Consider the following 25,249-nt stretch of genomic DNA (forward strand, 5'->3'; position numbering starts at 1 on the left):
TTCTTGTCTTGATCTTCGTTGTCTTCACCATCACTTTCATACTAGAGGAAGAGGATAAAGAAGATGGAGAAGAGGGTGTCCTCTTTCTCGCCTTTTTCTTCTCTTGCTTTTTATCATCCCTCTTTGAATTATGGCGTGGAGAAGAGTGTGATGGTCTTCTCCGCTTTGGTGGGGATGGAGAGCGTTTAGCCCGCCGTCTTCGTGGAGCCATCTCCGCCGAGGTGGCGGGAGACTCACTTCTTTCTCGTTCCTTCGGTGGAGGCTCTTGAGTTCTCCTTTGGGAAGGAGATGCATAATCAAGAAGTAAATTCTTGAGCCCTTCGTATGGATTCTCTTCTTCTTCTCGAATCGGAGAGAGACCTCTTTTGGAAGTCTCACAAGGAGGCTTCCTAGGTGTTCTCTTGTCATGGTGATGAGCTTGGAGAATCTCGTGAGCACGGAGCTGCCGTTGCACTTCACTTTGGAGAGATGGATTGCCCATGGCTTGTTGAAGCCTAGAAACAAGATAGTTAACAAGCATCGAAGCATCATTAGTAGCTTGCTCATTACCAAAATCAAATTTATCAACATTAATTTCACTCTCTTTACTATTGTCAGCCATTCTAACAAATTTTAGGTGTAAACTTTTTAGGTGTACTTTGGCACTTCAAGCCCTAGTTGCTACTCCTCTTTACCCCTTTAGAAAAAGCACTCAAGCTACTATACCCGCGGCTCGAATACCATTAATTGCAAGGAATAGAAGAGAGGGTCTTTCGACACCAAAACAGCACCGGCTCTTGTCAAGCTTCTAATAGCTCAATAGTTGTTAAGCCATAGGCAAGCCCCGTAGGACTCCACTATTAAGACCATAGCTCTCGACGGTGATGCCCCGTTAACTGCACGAAGGCAGGTGCACTGCAAGGCTGAAAAATACCTATTCTACTTACTCACAGGCAATTAATAATACCAACCATTTATAGCTAGCTCGAGGACCTCCCTTCTTGAGCAAGAAAAGAGAAACCTTGTGCTCTGATACCAATGTAATATTTAATGGCCTAAAAACTTGTGTGTAGCGGAAATTAGCATGAACATAGTGGGCATTTCATTAGAATAGATTCCTAATGAGAATTACAAGAGTGCTTGGGTGGAGAGAGCAACAAACAGCATAACATCTAGTTAGATAGCATGAACAATACTTTCAAAAGAGAGAGAAATTAAGCTATTGACAACAGTTGAGGACCGGATTTGCATGGAGCCGGTCCCCCCTCCAAAAGGCTTTGTATTATGGTTTCTCCCATCAAGAGAGACATTGTACAATACAATTCTTTGTGTTCCTTCAAGACTAGTTAGTGCAATGAAGATGAAAGCTTCATGCACTAAGAAAAACACTTAGCAAACACAACATCAATTATCCCCGGTCTCAGACCCAAGACCTCACACACCTTCGAAGATGGTGAGAGCTAGCAGGGTATGAGAGTAGATTAAGAGGAAGAAGGAGTATCTTACGAGAAAGATTTACATCTCCTCATATAATCACTCATATTAGCATAGATTAGCTTAGTAATTAGCTTGGTAGAGGAGATGAGCATGCATTGAAGCTTGGATCGTGGTTGGATTTGCATCCACATGCCAAGAGTGTGTCGATGTAGGCTTCTATCTCACAAGCTTGGAGTAGGTGATGAGCTCTCCATTAAAGCTTGGGAAGAGATAGTCTTCTTTACTTCACACATAGACTGTGTGTGAGTGTGTGTGTGATAATGCCTTGCCAAAATCATCCCCCTCTCTCTCTTGGGCGAGCCCTCTTGCTATTTGCTCTTGATCTACCCTCATTGGATCTCCCCAAGTCAAGCCAATGATTATTAAGTAGCATAAGTGATAGCCTTCTGACATGTGTTCCCCTTTCCCCTTGTGTGAGAGCTTAAGGTAATTTTATAATTCATCTAAATTCTCATTGGACCCCTTTGCCTCCTGGCCAATAGGAATTAGGCAAGCGATTGGGCTGCTGAATGCTCATTGGACCACTTGGGAGACTGTTCAATAGTCTTCTAGAGGACTTAATTCTCATTGGTTCTTTTATGAAGTGTTTTTAAATTAATTAAACTAGATTTACTCTAGCCTAATTCTCATTGGTCCACCTCCAAGGCCATCCAATAGCAATTGGGCACACCTTGTGGGCATCTGGGCTAGGAGCTGACATGTGTCCCTAATTCCCTTTGTGTAAAGGGAGCCTGTGTGTGTGTGTGTGTGTGTGTGTGACTTTCTCTCTCATCCCCTACTCCCAAGGCTCGCCCCCTCCTATGTAGGGATTTGAAAAGACTTTTTGGTCACACACAAAGCATCCAATTTCCCCTAGGGTTGACCTTTGGACACAACCTTTGAATTTTGGAACCTTAGCATTTTGGAAGTCTTAATGGGCTGAACCTTATGGTCTTTTTAGCCCATTGTTGCACATGGCTCTTTTGCAGATGGCCCCCCCTTTGGATCCCTATTTTCCCTCCTTTGGATCCCTACTGTGGCCGGTCTGCTAGCTTAACCAATATTCTAGGTTTTTCTCCCCTGGCACTTCCCCACAGTAAATGATCAGTTTAATATGAGAAAATCATTTAGGAGAATTAGATATTGATTATTATGACATTACCTCTCTCTTGAAATCATAGTCATCCTCGACTATGGTGTAGAGAAGATAAAGCATATTCATGAGTCCTTTTCTTAGCGGGTAGAGGATCCCTATGTTACCCTACGACATCATTCCACACTGGATGACTAGTCCATTTGGCGCCTTTTCTTTCAGCTCAAGCTGCTATTCATCAAAGGCCATGCAATTGAAATTGTCAATCACAATGCAAAACCGAGTTTCAATAGGAAGTTTCAACATCACTGACATGCGTGTTTTATACATATTGAGCACTCTTTGTCGTTTCAAGATAAATTTCACAACTTGGTGTGCTGTGTCAATTATTTTGGCAAACCATGTGGTTTCTTCACTAGTGTACCAATCCTTCAGCACTAAGTTTAAGCTGAGCGTATTACAACCATTGGTGAAAATGTGTGGAAAGCACTTCTTTATTAATTTACTAGCATTTTTACAATTCTTTGCGTTGTCCATGACTACTTGAATGACATGTTCAGATTTGATTTCTTTAATTACATTAATCAAGGCCTCAAAAATATATTTACCACTTTTAATTGCACCAGAACTATCAATCACCTTTATGAACGTTTCTCCCTTTGGACGAACCAGCATTACATTGATCAGTGGTCTTCTTTGAACATTTGAACAACCATCACTCACAATTGTGCATCCTGTATTTTGGCAACACACTCTTTGACTTCGATGTAACATTTGTCCAAGATAACATTTCGTATCGTGTGATAAGAAGGAGCTAAAAATCCTTGGCCAAAATCACCGATTTTCTTCCAAGCGGCCTTCCAATGATTGTTGTCTACCATGACCAGTGCACTTCTAGTGAAGAAAATTTCTTTGGCAAGTGCAGTTTGTGCTTCTTCTAGAGACTGCATGTGAAAGCTTCGATGCAATGATTTTTGACGCATTTGACCAAGTCCACCTTGATTGTGACGCTTAAAAGGAATGCTGCTTGACATTTCCTCTCCTTGTGCAAGCTGTTCTCCAAGGTTAGTTGGTGTCACCACAGGATTAACAGAGTTAATATTTGGCTCTGACTTCTCTTGACTTGCATCCATAATAGAGCTATGTATCTTCTATTTCTTGCGGCGAGCTCTTCTCTCAAACGCTTTGCAATTGCAAGTGCCTGAGGATGTTCACATTTCTTACAACTCTTTTTAATGCTATCCAAAAAATGGTCCCTAATACGTGATGCACCGCTTGATTTTGTTGTGAAGAAAAATTTACATTGCCACTCCATATATTGACCACATATGTTGTGAGAGTAATCTCACTCTTTGTCAAGAGCTTTTTTATTCTTTGGCTTCTTCGTACCACTTGTGCGGACATTTTGCTCCATTGCTTTTAATTTAAAATTGGAGACAAAAGAGCTAGATGTTCAATTTTTAAAGCATTTTTCTTCTTTTCAATATATGATCACTAAGAAAGTAATCAAATCTGCACAATATGAGATTTTTGCAATGCACTTTAGTCAATCCACATATCGATCACCTATGTTGTGAGCAAACATACACATTGCAATGCACTCTCTAAATGGCATAATTAATACAACAATGCTATAAATTTCTCAATGTAATTATTATTGTGATGATTATCTATACATCCTCTTTGATTTGCAAACAATATGAAGAGGATTGTAGCCTCCTTATGCATCCAATTCAATGTATAAAATCTATTTTCACCCAATTAAAGATTATAGCTCTTATATTGTGCAGTGACAATGTATATAAACTCAAATCTATGATGGTGAAAAATGCAAGACTTCAAGGATCTTTATATGCCCAGTACACTAGTACAGAACATCCAACCCTTGACTATCGACTCGTCATTTGCATACGTTCATTTTCTAAACCAAACACAGCCCTTAGTTGGACCAATGGATTTGTTGCAATGAGCATGACTCTCCAGACTTACAATTGTTTTGGTTTCGTACCTTTATGTCCGGTAAAGCATTTATATATTTTTAAAAGTGGTTACTGAATTAAGAATCACGTTTGGCCCAAAAAAAGAACATGTGACTCTGTAACCTTAGGCCAATGCACAAGGAGGTGATTGTACCTGGCACTCGGATATAATCCCCAAGGATTTGCCTAGTCAAAGCACCACGATAAGCACGAGGTGTTTATTTTATATAATTACCCCGTCGGGTTTTTTTTTTTCCCAACGGGCCCGTCGATTGGAATGTCGAGAAATTAAAAAAACCCAACTGGCCCTGATGGAATATACTTTTACTCCATGGGCTAACCGGCTCTATCGGTTTTTGCAAGTCATCATCAAAGTCACGTTAACAATTAACATGATTATGTCTTTTTTCGTGTAATTACTAAAGTTATTAACGTAATCACATGATCCTCATCACGTCAATGAAATCCCTAGTAAGAGCAAGGATCCAATTTGGAGGGGTTGCACCTTCTCTCTCAAAAAGAGGTGGATGACTTGCTGAAGAATACCAAGCCATCAATTTTTTGGGGAGAGGAAAGTAACACAAAAAGATAAAATGATATATATTTGAGTAAAGAGATGGGATGCACGATCTTAGATGCACTCAAGATGCACTCAAGGCACTACAAACGAGTTTGGCACTGACAAGACCTATAAATGGTGGATCTCTCTCAAGGAGAAGGGTATCATACCACAATCTTGGAAAACCTTTGAGACTATGTTCACAAAAGAGTTTCTATCCACAAATGAACCGGACAAAAATTGGTCTACTTGGGATAACTTCTCTATACGCCATCATAAGACATTGTTCGAGTATATCTTGCACTATTGTGATGTAATTCTCAAGTTGGAGGGTTTGGATACCTTTTAACAAGTGTGTGGGTCTATTCGTGGGTTAACACCAAAGGTTAAGAAGCATGTCAAACCTAGGACCCCAAGACGCTTGAGGAGACCATAGTGCAAGTGCATATACATCACAATCCCGATGAGAAAGCACTGCATAATATCCACGTGCCTGACACTACACATGCAAATGCACGTACACAGCATGGGCACAATAAATGAAAGTTTATAGTAGGAGAAACTATGTTTTACATGTTTAGGGAGCAAAAATGGCAAAAAAGATTACCCAAGGGGAAATCTGCTGCCCAAGGTAAAGAAAAAGTAGTGCAATGGTGCAATTGTTGCCTCTTAGAGTCTTAAGTCCTCCTTTTGTTTCTTCAATGTGGACATAACATAGACCAAATTGGTGCACGAGTGCTGTATAACAGCCTCAATGAGGTAGCCAACCTTTGGTCCACATGAGTTGGTGCGTATGCATGGGTCTATCCAAGGGCACAAGGTGTAGATATTGGTGGACAGTGGTGATTTGCACAATTTCATTAACTATAAGTTAGTGAAACGGCTCACGTTACCTCATACTCTGAGTTCCCATCGTTACGAGACAGTGATGATGAAAGGCCATGACGTTGAGGTGTGGGATACTTAAGTGAAAAATGTACCACTAGAGATTCAAGGATATCACACATCCTTGAATTTCCAAGTCATGAATATGGAGCGACTTAATGTGGTTCTAATGTGGGGAGTCACTTAAACGTAGCTATGAGCATAAGAGATGTACCACTAGAGATTCAAGGATATCACACATCCTTGAATTTCCAAGTCATGAATATGGAGTGACTTAATGTGGTTCTAATGTGGGGAGTCACTTAAACGTAGCTATGAGCACAACATTTTGATGTATGAATCCAACAGTGTGCACATGATGCGATTGGAGAGACGGATGTGCCTTTTTTGCCACTCATTTGTACAACCGGGCTTATGAATCTCTCTTGTCAAGATGAAATAGAAGAACTCTTTTTGTGTTACCCCATGTGTCATTTTTTTTAAATGTTGATAATGTTTTGAATGACATTTTCTCAACGCTGCATGCTTGTCTCTCTTCTCTTCCACCTAAGTTTAGTTTTCTCTCTCCTAAACAAGCAAATGTTGGTAATAAGCTAAAATATTTACTAATGGAGTACAAATATGTATTTCTAGATGATTTTCCACCAGGTTTACCACCAACACATGCTGTGCAACATGGCATATACGTGGTTGTAGGCAGTAAGCCCGTAAGTAAACCACCTACAAAATGAGCCATTTTGAGGTTGCTGAGGTGGAACATCAACTAGCTGACTATCTCAATAGAGGTTTCATATAACCTAGCTATCCATGGGCCTCTCCCATCTTATTGGTGAAGAAAAAAGATGGTACTATGCGCATGTGCATAGACTATCCTAGTCTGAATGTGGCTACTATCAAGAATAAGTATCCATTGCCGAGAATTTGATAAGCTCATCCATGCTCATATCTTTACAAAAATTGATTTACATTTAGGGTATCATTAGGTATACATTAGGATTTCAGTGGATGAGTTATTTGATAAGCTCACCCATGCTCATATATTTACAAAGATTGATTTACATTCAGGGTATCATCAGGTACACATTAGGCTTGCGGATATATTCAAGACTGCATCTCAAAGGGGAGAAAGGGGAAACACACCCGACAACATGCACATGCCTCTCTATAGCTCAGATGGAATCACAACATCCTGATCCACTCAGATAAACAGACCAAACAATAAAACTTTACTGGAGACACTCGTTTGTACATATCCAAGCCCACAATCACACACAAAAGAAAAGCTTATTGCATCTCAACCATCGCCTTCCGTTTCTCAACCACACACAATACACCTCTCTCTTGCACACACACCAATTGGTTCGGGGGGCTCACACACAGCCTACACATATCGACACCTTTGCACAAGAGAAGAGAATAAAATAAGGATGGGGGAGACAACACCAAAGACGATGAGATCGAAGCTTGCTTCTTTCCCAGCAAGTGATTGGCTATGGTGGAGAGTACACCAACAGGCTCTCTCAAAGCTATATTCCCTTCTTTGTCCTTCTTGCCGCCTCAAAAAACAATAGTTTACAAAAATTGAAACATCTTCCATTAAACGGCGACGAATTAGCCTATGTGAGTGAGACACAAAAACGTCCAAAATGGCGTTTTGCTTCAGACTACTGCGGGTTGTTTTTTGAAAAAAAACACGTTTTGCAAAAATTTAACATAAATAGACTTTTTGGCTATCCTCATGCAAGAAAGCCGAGCCGTACATCCACTTTCTTAAGTTTTTATCACTAACCACATGACCTTCACTCCTCCACTTGCTCTTAATGTCCTAAGAAGTTTTCCACATGAATAACCTTCTTTAAAGCATAGAACCTCTACATTGATTCACATAGCTGCATAAGTCATACACATCATGAAATCCTTTGCCGGCACTAGATCTTCACATATGCTTTATATCCGGGCACATATCTATAAGCACCTTTGATATTGCTTTCCACACTTTTTGGCATCGACGCTTTTTGGCTGCACCAACCGTGGACACTATGAGTTTTTGGTCATGCCCTTTGGGTTAACCAATACGCCCGTAACTTTTATGTCACTTATGGACAATATCTTGAAACCATATTTGAGCAAGTTTATTGTTTTTCTTGATGAAATTCTCGTGTATAATGCCTCTGAGAAAGAGCACTTACAACATCTAATGCATATGTTTGAATTGTTAAGAGAAAATAAGCTATATGCCAAAGAATCAAAGTGTTATTTTCTCAAGGAGTCAATTCATTACTTAGGGCATGTTATTTTAACTGATGGGCTACAACCATACGTGTCACGGAAATGGATGCTAGTATTGTGTTATTGGAGCACTCCTTTTGTAGGAGGGAAGGCCAATTGCATTTGAAAGTAAGAAGCTTGATTCAACACAACATAATTATTTTTCTTATCAAAGAGAACTCTATGCAATAGTGTCTACTTTGAAGACGTGGAAATATTATTTGTATGGAGCCTAGTTTGAGATTATGCTTGACCATGAAAGTATAAAATGGTTTACACAACAAACAAATTTAAAGGGTTGCAAGGTTAGGTGGGCTAAGATGCTTTAGGAGTATGATGCAAATCTTTGGTATTGTAACAACATAATGGGGTGCTAATGCTCTTAGCAGTATGCCAGAGATCAACTCTCTTCTTTTTACGAAACTTTAGAGTGAGTTTTTGGAGTCTCTTAAGGGCAAATATGAGCATGGCAATGCATACTTCAAAGTGTGGAGCCATGTAAAAATGAGGGATCCTTCTCACTCCAATGTTGGTAGTGTGTCTTTAACGTCCACACCCAATTCTCCTCTTGTGAGTGACAAGCTGTAGAGATGAAAAAAAAATTCCATAGATAATGGGTACCTACTCCACAAGGGGAGAGTGTGTGTACCAAGGGCACGGACATTCATCTCCAAATTCCTATGAATTTCATGACAATCCAAGTGCAAGACACCCATGCATTAACAATGCTCTCGTATGATGACAATTTTACTCGCCAGATTACATGGCTATGTTCAAGATTATGTCTTTCTTTTCCAAAAATGCAAGGTAAATAAAGCAAAGTGCCTAAAGGTGGGAGGTCTCTTGCATCCATTAGAGATTCCAAATGGTGAATGGGAAAGTATCTCTATGGATTTCATTGTAAGTTTACCAACCACTGTATGAAGTCCTGACTCGGAATGGGTGGTCGTAGACCAAGTGACTAAAATTTTGCAAGTTGCAACCAAATCTACATTTAAGACTCTAAAGTTAGTTGGGCTATTTATGGATAATCTATACAGGTTGCTTGGGCCACCAAGTAACATTGGGAGTGATCGTGATATCAATTTTAACACTCACTTTGGAGGGACGTTGTGTTTAAATGATTGGGTACTTTCAATCTAGGTCACTAGGTACGGTGGGGTTGGCGATCGAAAAGCTTCAACAGGTCAAGGATCTCCTCCAAGACCATATGGAAAAACTAAGACTGGATCGTCAAAATGTTTGACAAGCATATGATCGATATGAAAAGTATGGTGATGAGAAACGTCAGCAAGCTACCTTCACAAAATGGAAAGAGGTATTTTTGCGTGTGCCAAAGCATTCAAAAACTCTGAAGACTGGTCCAACACCAAAAATATCTATGAGGTATTGTGAGCCTTTTAAGATACTCAAGCGAGTTGATGATATGGCCTACAAACTCTCGTTAGTTTTGTATTCTCACATTCATCCGATATTCCATGTTAGTCATTTATGTAATTTATGCTTACATCAGGATGAAAATGTTATTGATTAGTAGATTGTGGTTGATTTCATTGAACCTCCTACTCAATCGCATGAACCTGAGCATATACTTGACTACCATGATCATGTCATCATGTACGTCAACAAGCATTAGTCAAGTGGAAAGACAGACCTAAAGAAGATGCCACTTGGGAGAACATTAGTGTTCTTAAGAAGAAATTTTCCACTTTTGTTTTCAAGGACAAAAATGCTCCTCCAAGGGGGAATTAACGTTAGGCCAAGGGCCTAGAGGCTAGGGGCCAAGTCTGAACTTGGCTTAGCAGTTGCCTATATATTGGCAATAGGATGGGAGGATAGTATGGTTTGAGTACCCTTGCTTCAAAGGTTAAGCAAAAAAACAAAGATAACAATATCTAGAGAACTTCACTAAATCAAATCCGGGATAAAGATCATTACACTTGGATGGCATGCCATCAAAGGATTTGGGGGATCAAAGCTAAGGGAATGCTAGATTGGATGAAGAGCAAAGGGAGAAAAATGTAGACACACATGGTTAGAATGTGGTATACTTGGATAGGGAATCAGAATTAGGAAGCATGGATAACCAATACACAGCAAGGATACAAATTAAATAATAAGGAAGTTGAATCTTTAGCAAAAAGAAAAGGAGATGGACCAAACTGGATGTTACCAAATGACCAAGAAATCAAAGAGTGGAATCTTAGCTCAAAGGTAGATCCTAAGATGGTATAAATCAACAAGCAATTGAGACATGAAGTAAATGAGAAGTCCAAATAATTATTCTAGAAATACAAGGATATAATATACAAATTTGAAAGGAGTAGATCAAGAGGTCTGTCAGCAGAGGATACTAGTGAAACTAGATGCACAATCGGTTTGGCTTTTGAGCTACATGATGAATCAACAATTATGAATTTGAATTATACCAAGAAGGTCAAAAGAAGAGATTGACAATTTACTGAATGCGGGGTCCATCACTCAAGTAGCAAGTTGTAGTGGCTGGATGTTTCCAATAGTGGTTGTCCCAAAGAAGAATGGGAAGCTGAGGGTTTGTGCCAACTATAAAAAGCTAAATGCCCAAACTATCAAGGATCCATTTCCATTTTCATTTAGAGATATGATGCCGAACAAAATAGCAAGTCATAAAATGTATCGATTTATGGATGGATATGGTGGATATAATCAACTAAAGATTGCACCAAAAGATAGAGCCAAAACCACAATTGTCACTAAATGGAGAGCTTTCGAGGGAGCTTTCAAGTATTTGGTAATTCCATTTGGATTATCTAATTAATGCTCCTAATTTTTTTGCATAAATTAGGATATTGTTATCACCACTTTTTAACAATGTATTCTAACTCTAAAAATTATCCCATAAGTTTCTAAGCTGATTTCCTAATTATCCCCTTCAATTTTCTACCAGAAATAGAGAATTTTGGACATAGTAATTAGTAAAACTAAATATCTAAGTAGGATCTTTTGGACATAGTAATTAGTATTACTAAATATCCAAGTAGGATATTTTTGTCAAAGGCTTACCCATAGGTATGTTAATATAGCATGTGAGTTCACCGAAAAAAGTTGTTTATCAGGAAAAATTAATAGAATTACATTTATAGAAGGGGGTTTTTATTTCATTTTGGAAAAAAATCTACTCAGGGGGTTCACCTCTTATACATGTAAGTTACCACGTAAGTTCAAATGAATGGGGTTTTTAATTGCCAAAATTTTAAAACTTTAACAAGATTATATTAACAAAAGGGTTTTTTAAATTGATTTAAAGGAAAACCCATAAGTTTTTGAAGAAAAAGGGGTCATTTTATTACCTTAAGCATGTTAGTAACGGGCCCCTTTGAACACAAGTTATATGAATAGTTTCTTAAAGGTGCATCCCTTGAAACAATCTGTAAGTTTCTTAAGAAAAAGGGCTTGTTTTATTATATTAGAGCATGTGAGTATAGGGGTGTTTTTAACACTGGTTTGGTACCAAAACAAGACACTTTTTTAATAAATTTAAATTAGATGCTACTTGCATTAGATGGTTTATTTAAGAAAACCCTCTTGATATGCTTAAATTATTGAAAGTTTCATGTGCAAAAAAATTGACTTTGGAGTATATAAAATAATGGAAAGTTCCATGTGTTTGATATGGTCATTTCAAGCATATCGTCGTATACAAAGAAAAATATGTTTCTGATGTATTTGTGACTTTAAAAAGTAATACATTGCTTGCCCTTTCCATTGAGCACTCAAGGTGGCAAGTAGAAGGGTTTTGGTATGCAACAATTATTGGATAATTTTAAATATTCAAAACTGCATAACAGAAAACTTTCTTATTTTCATTCTTGAGACATAAGCATTCAAAACCTCAAATAATATCAAATTTTCCATGAAGATCAACTAAATGTATCAAAGTACGTGGTACATACACAATTGGGGTGCTTAAAACCTTGGTTTCAATGTTATTAGGGAGAACTCAAGATTTTCAAGAGTTTTTGCACGATAAAAAACTCAAGATAGAGTTCAAGCAAGGAGATTTAATTGAGTTAGGGAGCCCAAAGAATAATTAGTTTCTTGGTTTAAGCATATAAAGTCATTTGTACGTAGTTGTTAAAATTGCACTAGAATAGTACCAATTTCATGAGGGGACCTTTGGAAGACCAAAATTATGCTCTTATTCAGTGCGTGCTCAGGTATGAAATTATGTCTATAACTTGCATATGACTTGAAAACTTATCTCTAAAGTGCATTCCATTGTTTTGTAACACTAAGTGCTAGCACTTGGCTTTTATAAACATAGAAAAGGCCATCTCTACAAAAAGATATAATAATTTTATGATTTTTTTTGCAAAACAGCTTGAAATTTTACTAAATTTTTATGTCTTAGAACTTACCAAAATTCTCTCCATACGGATTGTATTTAGATATGGAGACAAATCCAACGTTTTCTTTCCCTCATAACCAATCTATGGTAGAAGCAATGTGTAAAGAACTTCTTTCTAGCTTGACAAATAAATAGCCAAAACTTGGTAGAATAATAGGACACTTTAGTGTCTCAGGACACTTAGTGTTCAATTGCAGAACTACTGTCAATAACTTTTGAACGTTCACATGATATAGGTGATTTTATATGTGAACCCCCTCTCCCTTGAGCTTCCTTGCAGTGCCATGCATCTATTGGCCTTTTGCATATTTGGGCTGATGGAACCTTTTGTGAGAAACTGGATTGTTTCTTCTAAACATTTTTCGTCCCCAGATTTATTATTTTAGTCTTGGCCAAATCTGCCTTGACTTGCCAGACATCCTTTTCTATGCACTCCTTTGAGACTTTTGCTGGTTCCTCAACCTCTTCCTTTACTAGACTGCTTCTGTGGAAGTTCTTTCTCTAAGACCTCTGGTGCCTTTGGGAAAGCCTTTGGATGGTTTTGGTCTTCGAGCATGTCTAACATCTTTTTTGCCAAATCCTTTGTGGTCTTGACTGCGAGTTCCCTCTACTCTTGCCATTTGTCCACCTCCTTGGCCTTGGAGACTACCCTCTGCTTCTCTGACCTCTGAGCCTCTTCACTTTTCTTCATTTGTTTATATGTCTCATTTGTTAACTCTTCAATGAAAGCCCCAACGCTCCTGGTAGTCATGTGCACTAGAACTGGGTGTGCCATTAAATTCCTTCTGACCCTTCAACTTTGACATTATTAGGACATTTAGCTACAATGTGGCCATACTTCCTACACGTGTAGCAACTAAAATTACACTCGGTAAAATTAGTGCTATCCTGACATCTTCTGCCAAAATCTTGATAGCGCCCTCTTCCTTGCCCATTCTTGGTACTAGCACCATTGTCTACATTCTTTGAATCCTCCTGATTTCCTGTAGCTAGGTTTTCCAGGGATATCATTGAAACATATTTCCCATCTTTAAAGTGATGCATTTTGATTTTACAATTGTTCTAGGGATGTGTGAACACTTTGCAATAAATGCACTGCCAACATTCAGTAGACCGTCTCCACTTTCCCATAGCTAGTCTAGTTATTGACATTTCATAGATGTGTTTTGACATTGCTTCGATTTTATTCATCCATGATCCCTTATTTTTGCTCTTTGAATGGTCATTTGATTTGCTTCAAAAGAGCTGGAGCTAGAATTGAAGCTAGACTCTCCCGTTGTTGAGTTATTGTCACTTGAATTCCTTCCTCTTTTATGTCCCTTTTCCTTCTTAGCTTACTTCTCTAACTTCAAAGATCTTTGCACCATGTCATTACACTTCTTGGTTGGTGCTGGTACTTCATGTTCTCTAACTTTTTTGCTTCTGAAAGAAGTCAAAATCTAGGCACGCATTTGTTTCTCTAAAGGAGGCTCATTTAGTTGTCTGGTGAGTTCTTTGATTTTCTCCACATAACTCCTCATCGGCAACTCCCCTTGCTTGATCTTGTCTAGCTCGCAAAGTATGTCCTCATCTTTTCAATTCTCACTATACTCTAGAAGAAATTCCTTTTTCAAGTTGCTATATGCTTGAAGTTTGCAAGCTCCATAATGGTAGTAGCACTTTCTTGCTACATCCTTCAAAGTCTGTGGGAAGTACTCACCCCAATCATCTTCATCAATGTTCTTCAAATCTACATAATGCTCAAATACCTGTATATGGACATTTGGATTGTCCTTCCTCCCACCCTTGACTGTCAAATAGGAAATCTTCAGGTCGTTGGAGCGTTCCCCATGTTTGGATCTATGATGGTTTGATTCTTGCTCTATCTTTGAATTTTTCCTTATGATCAGACTTCTTTTCTCTGTGCCTACATTTGCTATAGTGATCTGTATCAACATCATCAATTTTTTTTCATCAGAGTCTTCAATTTATTTCTATGCTCTAGTTTTGGATTCAGTTTCTTCCTTCTACTATGCCTACTATCATCACTAGCATTCGTATGAACTTTCACTTTGGCCTTGGTATCTGACCTTAGAGACCCTCGAGAGCATCTTTCAGATCTTTTTGAATGTCTTTGCATGTAATGGGATGAATGATGAGACTCCTCAAGTCCCTCACCAACTTCTTCATTCTAGGCCAATTGAGGTTCATCAAAGCTTCACTCCGATGCTTCAACCACTATGTTGATATTGTCGTGGCCCTTAGCAAAGATTGTGGTTGGTCTCCTTCCTCTTGTTTACCTCTTTGGTAGCATTGCAAATGTTCAAGTGACTCAAAATTCCAACCGAGAGACATGTTCCTGTTAAGAGTTTAAGCTCACTATCATGATCGCCAAAATGAAATGAGTTGGTCACTATGATAGAGATTCCAAATTAGAATATATGTCAAAGTCAAACAACTACATCAAATCAAAATGAAATGAGTTGGTCACTCGATAACTATTCCATGATAAGAATATTAGAGTCAAACAACTAGATTAGATCAAACATTTGATCATAAGTTTAGACTTTAAATGAACATTAGGAAAAGATTGAGTTGTAAGAATAAAATAAAAGACATAGTCAAATGACGAACACGAAACACTGGACTGGTATATTCAGATAATAAGTTTAGAGTACAAGGAAGCAATGAGTGCCAGATACAAGAGCTTGATCACAATAACAAATCATTGATTACAAGGTCTACGACTCACTAGTGATAGACCGATCCCCAAAATGAATATAATGGGTCCTATTTATAGGTGTTGTACTAGGGTTGTGACAGAGTATGTACTATACACCTATTGGCCGTAATTATTGCTGGCATTGGTTACCCGACTGAGTGTTTCTAGTTCATCTAAGGGTCGGTACGTTCTCACTATATATGGGTCCCGCTTTGTGTTCAAAAGGAAAGTGAGTATGCTTGCATGTGTCACACGAACATGAAGGCGATGCAATGGCAGCCAACCGTCATGCCAGCATGGAAGCCAATAACAAAGTACGTTTTTAAAGAAAATGAAGGGGCTCACACAAGGGGCAAGGAGGTGGGATCAATGGACTGGCTCATCCCAACTATTCCATAAGCTTGATCACCCGATGTTTCACATTAATTTTAGAGTTTGATCGCTTGTTGTTGCATGCCAATTTTAATGTCATGGTGCTAGCCCCAACCATCTTTAAAAGGGCATCTTCAAAGATTTTATCTAATGAAACTAATAGATGGATTGTAATTGTAATAGAGGTTTAAAACGAGTCTTGTCATAGAATAAGCTACTTTAGTGGCTTTTGGATTCTTTTGTAAAAAAATCACCAAAATTTGTAAGAGTTTCAAAATGAAAAATTACTGCTTCAGGAAAACACGCCGAACACATAGTATGAGTTGAATAAAATTTAGAGAAAATCCAGTGATGTAGAAATTTCCAATCTGTAGCCGTCTTTAAGGTCTAATATGTCCAAATGCAAAAAAATTTACTACTCCATCCCAAAGATAGGTCAAAGGATCTTTAAACACACTTAAAATTCATTGAAAAATAGATAGACATGTATATGATGGGTCTACAAAACCTTCTATATTTTTGGGAGAGAAAATGATGACATTTGACACCCATTTAAAATAAGGAGAGATGCGACTTTACGTGAAAATTGTTGTTTTTTAAAAATATGATTTTATATTTTTATGTTTTTGATTCAATTTTGTGCCACAAAGCTGTGCATGCATCTAAAATGCATGCTCAAGAAGTTTTTGTGAAGTTTTGTGGTCATTTGCAAAAGCTATCCTCAAATTACTAAAAACTGGCATGAGCCATTGTTATGGTTCACTGACAAGACTAGTGTTAATGTGAATGTTAGCGGCCCATACAAAGCCTATATGGGCTTCTCCATTCCCTGCAATCTCATAAAACTCCCTTAACAGAGAATTGTTTATGAACAATATTATTTCGTAAAAAATCAATGTTGTAAATAAGATTTTTGATGGGATGGTGATAGGTCCATTCGACAAACTCCATCATAATGAGGATGATGTCTATCCTCGTCAATCCTGGCAAGAGAGCGAAAAGAGGAAATCATATCTCTCTTATTAGATACAAACGCACTCATGAGAAATCTACAAGGTAGATAAAATTTTTGAATGCTATGTACACAAATTGCCAATTTTACACAAATGATTATGCAAATATCTTCATTCTCTTTTTATAATTTCTTTAGATTTTGCTCTCATCTAATTTGTTAAACCATACAATTTTGCCAGACAAATAAAAGTTCTGTTTGTTTCATAGCCATCGACTAGCCCTGGGACGAGGTCTAATACTTTCAAAATTAGACTCCGACATTCCAAAAATTTATTTGTAGACAGTTCCAAGAGACTTTGAAAGAGAGGGGAGGGAGAGATCTACATAGAAGCATGAGAGAGACTCTCTCCTACAATTTAGCTATAGTTTTGGTCATGCATTTGGAGAGTTAGGGTCAACTGTCAGATATCTTACTTGATTTTGAAGGTACCTTTTCAGAGAGAGAGAGCCGGGGGGGGGGGGGGGGGATAGAGGCCCCTATCTAACTTGAAGACATCAACTCTCTCCACAGTCCTAAGAAATTTGAAATTAAATAATTCTTATATGAGAAAGCCCAAAAATTGTTTAACTCCTTTTTTAAAACAAGTAACTAAACAATAAATAAAATATCCTAATCTCATTCGCATGTGCTATCTTACATATTTCTTAGTGGATGCCCCAGGTCTCTTCCTCTCTGCTGTTAGTTGATCAAGGCAGCACAATACACTAAGTTTTTCCTTAGCTTATCATAGAGCTCATTGAAAATGAGGAAAGTGGAAGCAAAATTTGTTAAAAAATATAAGAAAAAAGTTCAAAATTTCTTCAAATTCGTAGATTTCGTTAGGTTCTTTGTTTTCCATCTTTATGAGGAGGAAGTCAAATTGTTTTAGGAAAAACGTCTTTTCGGTACACTACTAAGACTCAGGCACCTATCACAATTGGGTGGGGATGAGAAGTCCATGCTGCAATGATAGACATTCATTTGCCCACAACAAAAAGTGAAAGGTGGCCATGAGTCGATGATGAGTGGAAAGGATAGTTTTAAACGACGTCCCAATGTGACATCAAAGGGTTGGCCACACATGTAAAAGAGAGTTGGGTGCCTGTCCCAATGTGACAGGGCCTAAGGAGCCTTCAACGACTGCAAATCCACTGGTTTTTGGGGATTGAGCTCTAAAGGCATGTAATTATAAATGGATGGCATATTCGCACCACTTAAGGTACCCACACACAAAGGAGGGTAATTGTAAAAGAGAATCTCATCTGATCGACCTTGTTGTGACTAGCCTTGCGCACACACGTAAAGGGTGGGGGTTGGGCGGGGGGGGGGGTGTTATACATTCGTTTTAGTGAAGCAGGGAGGGGTAAGGGGACCCCCAAACATGGAGTGGGGTTACACGTTAATCAGAACGAAAGCCTACCACACTAAAAATTGCGCATATTATGATCACCCCCTCATGATGACATACAATCATGCTTAACTGCGTGAATGTGAAGTTGAACGGGTAAAATCATCACATGACGAATTACCCCCCAGCCTGTGGGGGCCACCCAACTAAAAACGGATAGTAGAGGGAATACAAAAGGAATTCAAAGGGTCATGTTAGGTACCGCCAACACGGAGAGGGTAATCGTAAAAGTGACGAGGAGGCCTTTGATTTGACAGGGCCACTCTCACGCACACATAGGCGCCGGCTTGGGTTTTGTGTTTGTTTTGCAACTACACCTCAAAGAAGTGTAGCTAGTGGAGGGGGTACCCCCCAGCGTGTGGAGGTACCCTTAGCAACGTTCCAAACAAAATTTTTGAATGTTGCCGCCAAAACTACAATTTTGAAGAGCCTCACATCGTTTAAAAGACCCGCCACTTTCACGCTTTGCACGGCTTGTTTTTGTGCGACTGCATGGACGGGGATTCATCTATGGAGTTGTGTCGTTTTCTGTCGACAACGTCATTCTCGGATGACTCGCAGGAGGCTCTGGATTCATTGCACTCGTTCAACAAGCCAGGGATTTTAGCGGCTCACCTCCAGCTGCAGGCGCTTGTAAAGACCATGCCTCCTGAAGCAAAGAGTATGCGGGCAGTATTGCAGCACTCGCTCCTTCAGCACGATCCCTTCTTAAAACCTGCATCTCTGGCTCCGGCTGCTTTTAATCCAGGCTTGACCTCAACCACACTCGCAGATTTGCGCGTAGGAAAGTGGCACCAGGGCAAGTACTTGCAAGGCTTCCTGGCAGTAGATGCACCACTCCTCCTCTACGTAAAGTTTCTCGTGAGTATCTTCGAGGAGAAGGAGAGCGACGCGGCGGCAAGGCTGGTAATGAATGATTTATTTCATAATCTGACACTGCAGGTGCCTCCCCCAGGCTCCCAAGTTATCATCAAGGAGCCTTGTCTCATCAAAGACCACTTTGGGCGTGCAACCTACATCTGGCTGCCGAATCCAGCTTCGTTAGAAGTGGTGGCCTTCTACGTTAAACCTGATTTGGCTCTTGGAAGACACGTTAATGGTGCCGTCGCATGTCGAGAGCTCGGGAATATGGAGCACAGCCAGGGGAAATATGCAGCTGCTATTGCATTCTACTCCAGATCTGTCGAGATAGCTCAGGCCGAAGATGCTGAAAATAAATTGCTCGCTCTGTCTAACAGAGCTGAATCTTGGCTTAAGCTGGAATGCTTCGACAAAGGCTTGGCTGACGCTGAATCTGCTCTTGCAATTGATGCTTCCCACGCCAAAAGCATCTTCCGAAAGGTCCGAGCTCTTTGGAAGATGTATCGGTACCAGACCGCCTTCAAGTTCATGACGGAGCAGATGGACCTACTGCCACCTGCTGTATCCGATCGCCTTCAAGCAGTGTACAAGGATGCGGCTCTTCTCAACGAGCAAAGCATGCTGGGCAACCATGACCTATCAGAATTCTTTCAGAATGGTTGTGAAGCCAAATTGGCTTCTCCTCTTGCGGAGTTTGTTGGCCCCGTGAGAATTGGGCTCTCTTCAACTTCTGGGGGACGGGGCCTTTTCTTGACTTCAGATGTATCCGCAGGTGACTTGTTGATGGTCATCGATTCATTTGCTGCTGTGAAGGTGAGCGTTGGAAATTGGGTGTGTAGAAGTGATGATATACAGAAGGTGCAGCCTGGGTTGCTAGCTGAGGTGATTCGCAGCTGTTTAGCTACACCGAGAAATCTTTCGAAGGTTTATGCCATGTATGAAGCGCAGCATCCTGCAAAGCCTGCTCCTAACATCTCCTTGTTTAAACCAATTCCAGATCCTTTGCAGTCTGAAGAAAATGAGACAGAGGTGCCACTTCTCTTGGATGTAAGCCGATTGCGTGCCATAATTTTTGCAGCAACGGACATTGAGTCTCGATTGGTTGATGAAACTGATTTGATGGGAGGTTTATGGTTGCCTTTATCCCTTATGAACAACAGCTGCATTCCTAATGTGTGTGTTCGGCGTGTTGGTAATATCAAGGTGGTTTTTGCCTCAAGGGACATGAAAGCAGGGACAGAGCTTCACCGGACCTACACTTCACCTCTGCTACCATACTTCTCAAGAATAGAATCATTTGCATGTCGATGCCCAAGGTGCCATTTTGAGAGAGAGTTGTCGCAACTTGAGCAGCTTGCTAAACAGTATGTAAAGTTGTTCTTTCAGATTTCTGCACCAAATGAATTGGAACGGGTTCGTGCCGTGGAGCTATATAAGGTGGCTCTGGAGCTTGAGAAGTACATCAGATTGTTGAAGCTGGCAGATAAAGAAACCAAGTGGCTGCGGACAGCTTTCGCAGAGGCCTATGCTACGGCTTATTCCTCATTTTTTCAGCCTCCTGCTGCTTTGCCTCGTGTGGAGGACTTTGTGGAAGCCATTCTTGAGACTGCTAGTGGTGATCTTGGCGTCCTGAAGCTGGTGTTTTGTCTCTCCAAGAAATTGCTTGATCGTCGTTGCTTGGATCTGATAAATAAGCACTTCAAGGCTTATTTTGGGCATCAAACAAGCAATGTGATAGAGGCGGTGAGGCTAAAGGAAAGACAGGGTTGCAGGAAGGTCTGGGTACGTTGAAGAGTGATGTGGGTGACCATTTTCTGTAACTGTGTTTTGCGTTTTGCCTTGTGAAAGCTAGTTAGGAAGATAACCTGTTTAACGTGCTTTGCCGTATAGGAAAGCTAGATACTACATATAAGCCTGGTTAGGAAGGTGGTGTTACATAGTTACTCATATTCTCAAGACTTGTAATTGCCCTGCAGCATAATTAGACTTAATTAGGTTTTCTGATTCCTCATCAGTATGTATTGCCGCTGGTAATTATTTCATGTGCCACCAAATCTCACGTGCATGCTACTACAGTGGATCAGCTTGCAAATGGCCAAGAGATCATCTTGTAGACCAAAATACGAACTGCAGGTACGATGCCAATCTCAATGCAGAGAGAGAGAGAGAGAGAGAGAGAGAGAGAGAGAGAGAGAATCGACGTATAGAAATTCTAATGTCGACTACCTAGGTTAGAAAGATAACAAGTGGAGTTTGGACTTCTAATCCGTTTGTTTGTTTTGTCTGTCTCCAACTGAACTAGAGAGTACCTATCTAGACGTCTATTCATCTGAAAAAAAAAAGGGGTCCACTGTATTTTAACCGGCTGAAATACTAAAATCCCGGTTAGATTTTGAGCTTGCCTTGAAGAAAACTGGCCAATTTTCATAAGTTTTAGTGTAATTACCGCCAAAAGCTTCAAATTTTGACCTAAAATCGGGAGTATTTCAAGTTTGCACGTATTTTCTTCGATTAGGAAAAATGTTTTTTTCTAGCCCTGGTGTGGCTGTGGCAACAAAGTTGTTCTAAACTTTGGTCTTTTTGTCAACTGGCTTCGTTAATTTTCCCAATGCTTGCATATATTTTATTATATGGAATGATCACTACGTGGAGATGATACTAGAAACATGCTAATTTCTCGTACACAAATTTTGTATTCAAAATGTTAAGAAGGCTACTTTTGAAAACATATTTGTCCATTGAATTTCGTATTGTGATACATTTCTTCAATCGATAATTACAAAGACATGAGTGGGGTAGTACTCTTACCATTGGTGAATGACCATGCTAATGCATCAATGCTATGAAGGCATATTAATATCTTTTGTGTATCATCATGCTCATCAAAGCAAGGCTAAGGAAAGGATTTCAGTCACAATCGAGGAACCCCAGCTATGCGCAGGTGAGGTATGCAACATGAAAGGCATAAAAATTTATGTGATTCATGGTAATCCACATGTAACTCACATACACCAAATGTATACTTGTGAGAGTATATATACTTCATATTGAGGATCTAGAACACGTACGACCTTATCGAGTCATTATCTAACTTAATGAATGTCTAAAATGGGTCAAAATGATGACCATACTAACATTCTAAATTTCACTATATTTTGAGATGGTATCGCAAGGTAAGGTTGCCTTCTCTATGGGTAGGTAAACCATGTCGGAGAGGTCTAGGGATCTATTCACGCGCTCGAAAAATGTGCACACTTTAGGGCATTGGAGGTCAAGCCTTGAGGCCACACTCTCTTGAAAAGAGAGAGGTGAGAGGCATTGATTTGACCTCTTTCTGGTTAGATTGGATGTCTACAGTTTTTTCACAATTGGAAACATTTAAAAAGAGGCGGATTTTAAGAAATAAGCCACCTTTTCCCACTTCTCAACGTGGAGTTCAGGGATTTCATTCACGTCTTCACGTGAAGTGCGAAGTGGTAATAACTCATATTATTAACACTCCACGAGAGTGATAATAACATCAAATTCACAAGAACCAGCTAGAACCGGCCTTTCCTGTTAGCCCAGCCGTCTTTTAAGTTACCCCGATGGGCCAACAGTCTTGCCTAGCGGGCTCGGATATATCCTCCTCTTTTCCCCCATTTCTGGAGGTGGCTAGATATAAACAATGTCTCATAGTTGCCTCCGTCTGTTTTGGCACACTTGTTGGCTTATTTGAGGTCTTGGTTTTCATTCAGGTAGCTTTGATTCCTATGTTTTTTAACAACATGATTTGTTACAACTGACTTTCCCTTGGGTGTCTATCCGATTGGAAACAGGTTTGGATAGGGAGCATCCTTGCAGAGGGTATATGTGGTGCAAGTGTTTGGCACTCATTTCTATGGTTGGAATGGATCGCTCCCTATCACTACAACTGCGTATTATTTGTTACATATAGTTACCTCCCTTGGGTGTCTATCCGCTTGGAAACAGGTTTGGGTAGGGAGCATCCTTGCGGAGGGTATAGGTGGTGCAAGTGCTTGGGGCTCATTTCTATAGTTGGAATGGAGCACTCCTAATCACTACACGTACGTATTGTTTCTTACGTATAGTTACCTCCCTTGGGTGTCTATCTGTCTGGAAATAGGTTTGGGTAGGGAGCATCCTTGCGGAGGTGGTTGCAAGTGCTTGGGGATCATTTTTTACTTTATGTTTATATGTATATTATTTTACTTTCGTGTATAATTGTTCAACTAAAATTTGTTTTTCAAAAACTTACTATTTTTACGATTGTATGAATGTATAGGTGGCTTGTGAACTTGTCATGGACGCCAATGCTTGCTCTCAGAACATCAATGCAACTAATTCTAGTCGCCCATCAACTGGTGGTGAAGTATCAAACAAGGCGACCTAGAATACTGACTCCAAGCCATTATGCTTCAGAGCACCCAGGCAGTGCTGTCTCAACACAAGGCGGAAAAAATAGTGGTGCACCCTCCATGCCAACCAACATACACACACAAAGAGCTAGCACTCAAGATGGATCACCCGAGTACCAGTTTGAAATGCATTGAACGAGGCAAGTAAGTCTAGAGCAAAGCTTTTGATCAATTGCTCTTGAAGAGGCACAATCTGCTCTTGCACAAGCTATCTATTTTACAGGCGGTTCTATGTTGATGGTCACACGAGAGTCATGGAAGCATGCATGGAAGAAGATTGGTGAGTATGGAGCTGGCTTTTTCCCTTCATCATATCATCAAGTGCGGAAAACCTTCTTGGATAAATGCTTCGGCGACACCCAAAAAGAAGTTGATAGATTGATCTTGAAATCAATTGATTAAACAGGATGCACTATAGTCAGTGATGGATGGTCAAATGTCCAATGCAGACCGTTGATTAATGTTATGATATTCAGTCCTCGAGGCGAGTTCTTTATTAAATCAGTTGACAGCTCGGGTGCGATAAAGTTAGGGAGCTATATAGCAGATATAATCGCAAAAACAATTCATAAAGTATATGAAATCACTTTTAAGTATATGGAGTTCAATACCCCTACTTCATAATGGTATCAAAGCATAGGCTATGCCATGGGTAAGGAGGATTAGTAGACTGAAGAAGAAGACGAGCACAAGGTGTGATGGGCCTCTTAGTAGAGGTGGAAGAACAAGTGGAGTTGCAACATTTGGAGTGGGACTTAGCTTGTCGAGTTCACGTTACAAAGTGGAAACAATTGTTGACATAGGAACACGAACATTTGTAAGCCATGGGGAGCTCTATAAGCATATCATTCTCCTCCCTCATTTTCATCAACATTGCAAAAACCAAAACACGCTTCTTTTCTCACGTGGCCACCCACAGTGGTGCCCAAGGTTTATTTTTAAAACAATTTAGGGAGGGTGCCAACTTCCCCCCCCCACCCCCTTCCCTCCTCACTATGGGAGAATGTTGCTGTTACGACACAACATTACCGCATAAGAGGAGAGAGAGAGCTTCAAGAAAGAGAGAGATTGTATGGTGCAGACCCGTCTGCGCGTTTCCCGAATTTTCCGCGAGCATTACCGCACTTATTACCGCAATAATAACCGCCCATATTACCGCAACAGTAAAAGAGAATCCACATGGCCCATTCCTCTCCCACTTTTCCCTTTCTATAAATTCTATTCTATTTTGTTACTTTTTAGAAATTGGTACCCCCTTTTTGGATGGAGTGTAAGAAATCCCATTCTCATTGGGATTTTTAGTACCTCTCTTCTCTTTGCTTGTCTCATCTATTGGTATGATTCTCCTACTCTACTCATTTGTACTCCATGAGATTCTATATCAAAAAATATTTTGTTTCCACCTCAAAATCTTATGTCAACTATGCATTCATATGGAAATGGCAAGCGAACGATGATCAAAATTGTATTGTCACCCCCTTTTTGCACGGAGTGTAAGAAATCCCATTCTCATTGGGATTTTTAGTACCTCTCTTCTCTTTGCTTGCCTCATCTATTGGCATGATTCTCCTACTCTACTCATTTGTACTCCATGAGATTCTATAAACAAAAATATTTTGTTTCCACCTCAAAATCTTATGTCAACTATGTATTCATATGGAAATGGCAAGCGAACGATGATCAAAATTGTATTGTCTTGCGTTCATAAACAAATAGCCCTTTTGTACAGCATAAGTAGAGAAAGAAGTCAAAATCCAAAAGATATTTATTAATTTTCATCCTCCAAGAGATCTCTACAAGTGCTTACATCCATGTCCAACCCCATGGTAGCTAAATCAACAAATAAATCTATTGATTCATCCTCTACGG

The 25,249-nt window shown here is 39.7% G+C and overlaps 1 protein-coding gene across 1 annotated transcript; it reads left to right on the forward strand.

Moving 5' to 3' along the window:
• Positions 1–18,574: 18,574 nt before the first annotated feature.
• Positions 18,575–20,971, forward strand: LOC147431741 (uncharacterized). Its single transcript, XM_086494633.1, has 3 exons — positions 18,575–20,088; positions 20,166–20,278; positions 20,349–20,971. Exons 1-3 carry the CDS (start codon positions 18,594–18,596, stop codon positions 20,751–20,753), a joined length of 2,013 nt encoding a protein of 670 aa, XP_086350759.1. The 5' UTR covers positions 18,575–18,593; the 3' UTR covers positions 20,754–20,971.
• Positions 20,972–25,249: the final 4,278 nt, after the last annotated feature.

Source organism: Adiantum capillus-veneris, chromosome 21, assembly GCF_014529385.1.
Source record: "Adiantum capillus-veneris isolate H3 chromosome 21, ASM1452938v2, whole genome shotgun sequence".
Lineage (NCBI taxonomy): Eukaryota > Viridiplantae > Streptophyta > Polypodiopsida > Polypodiales > Pteridaceae > Adiantum > Adiantum capillus-veneris.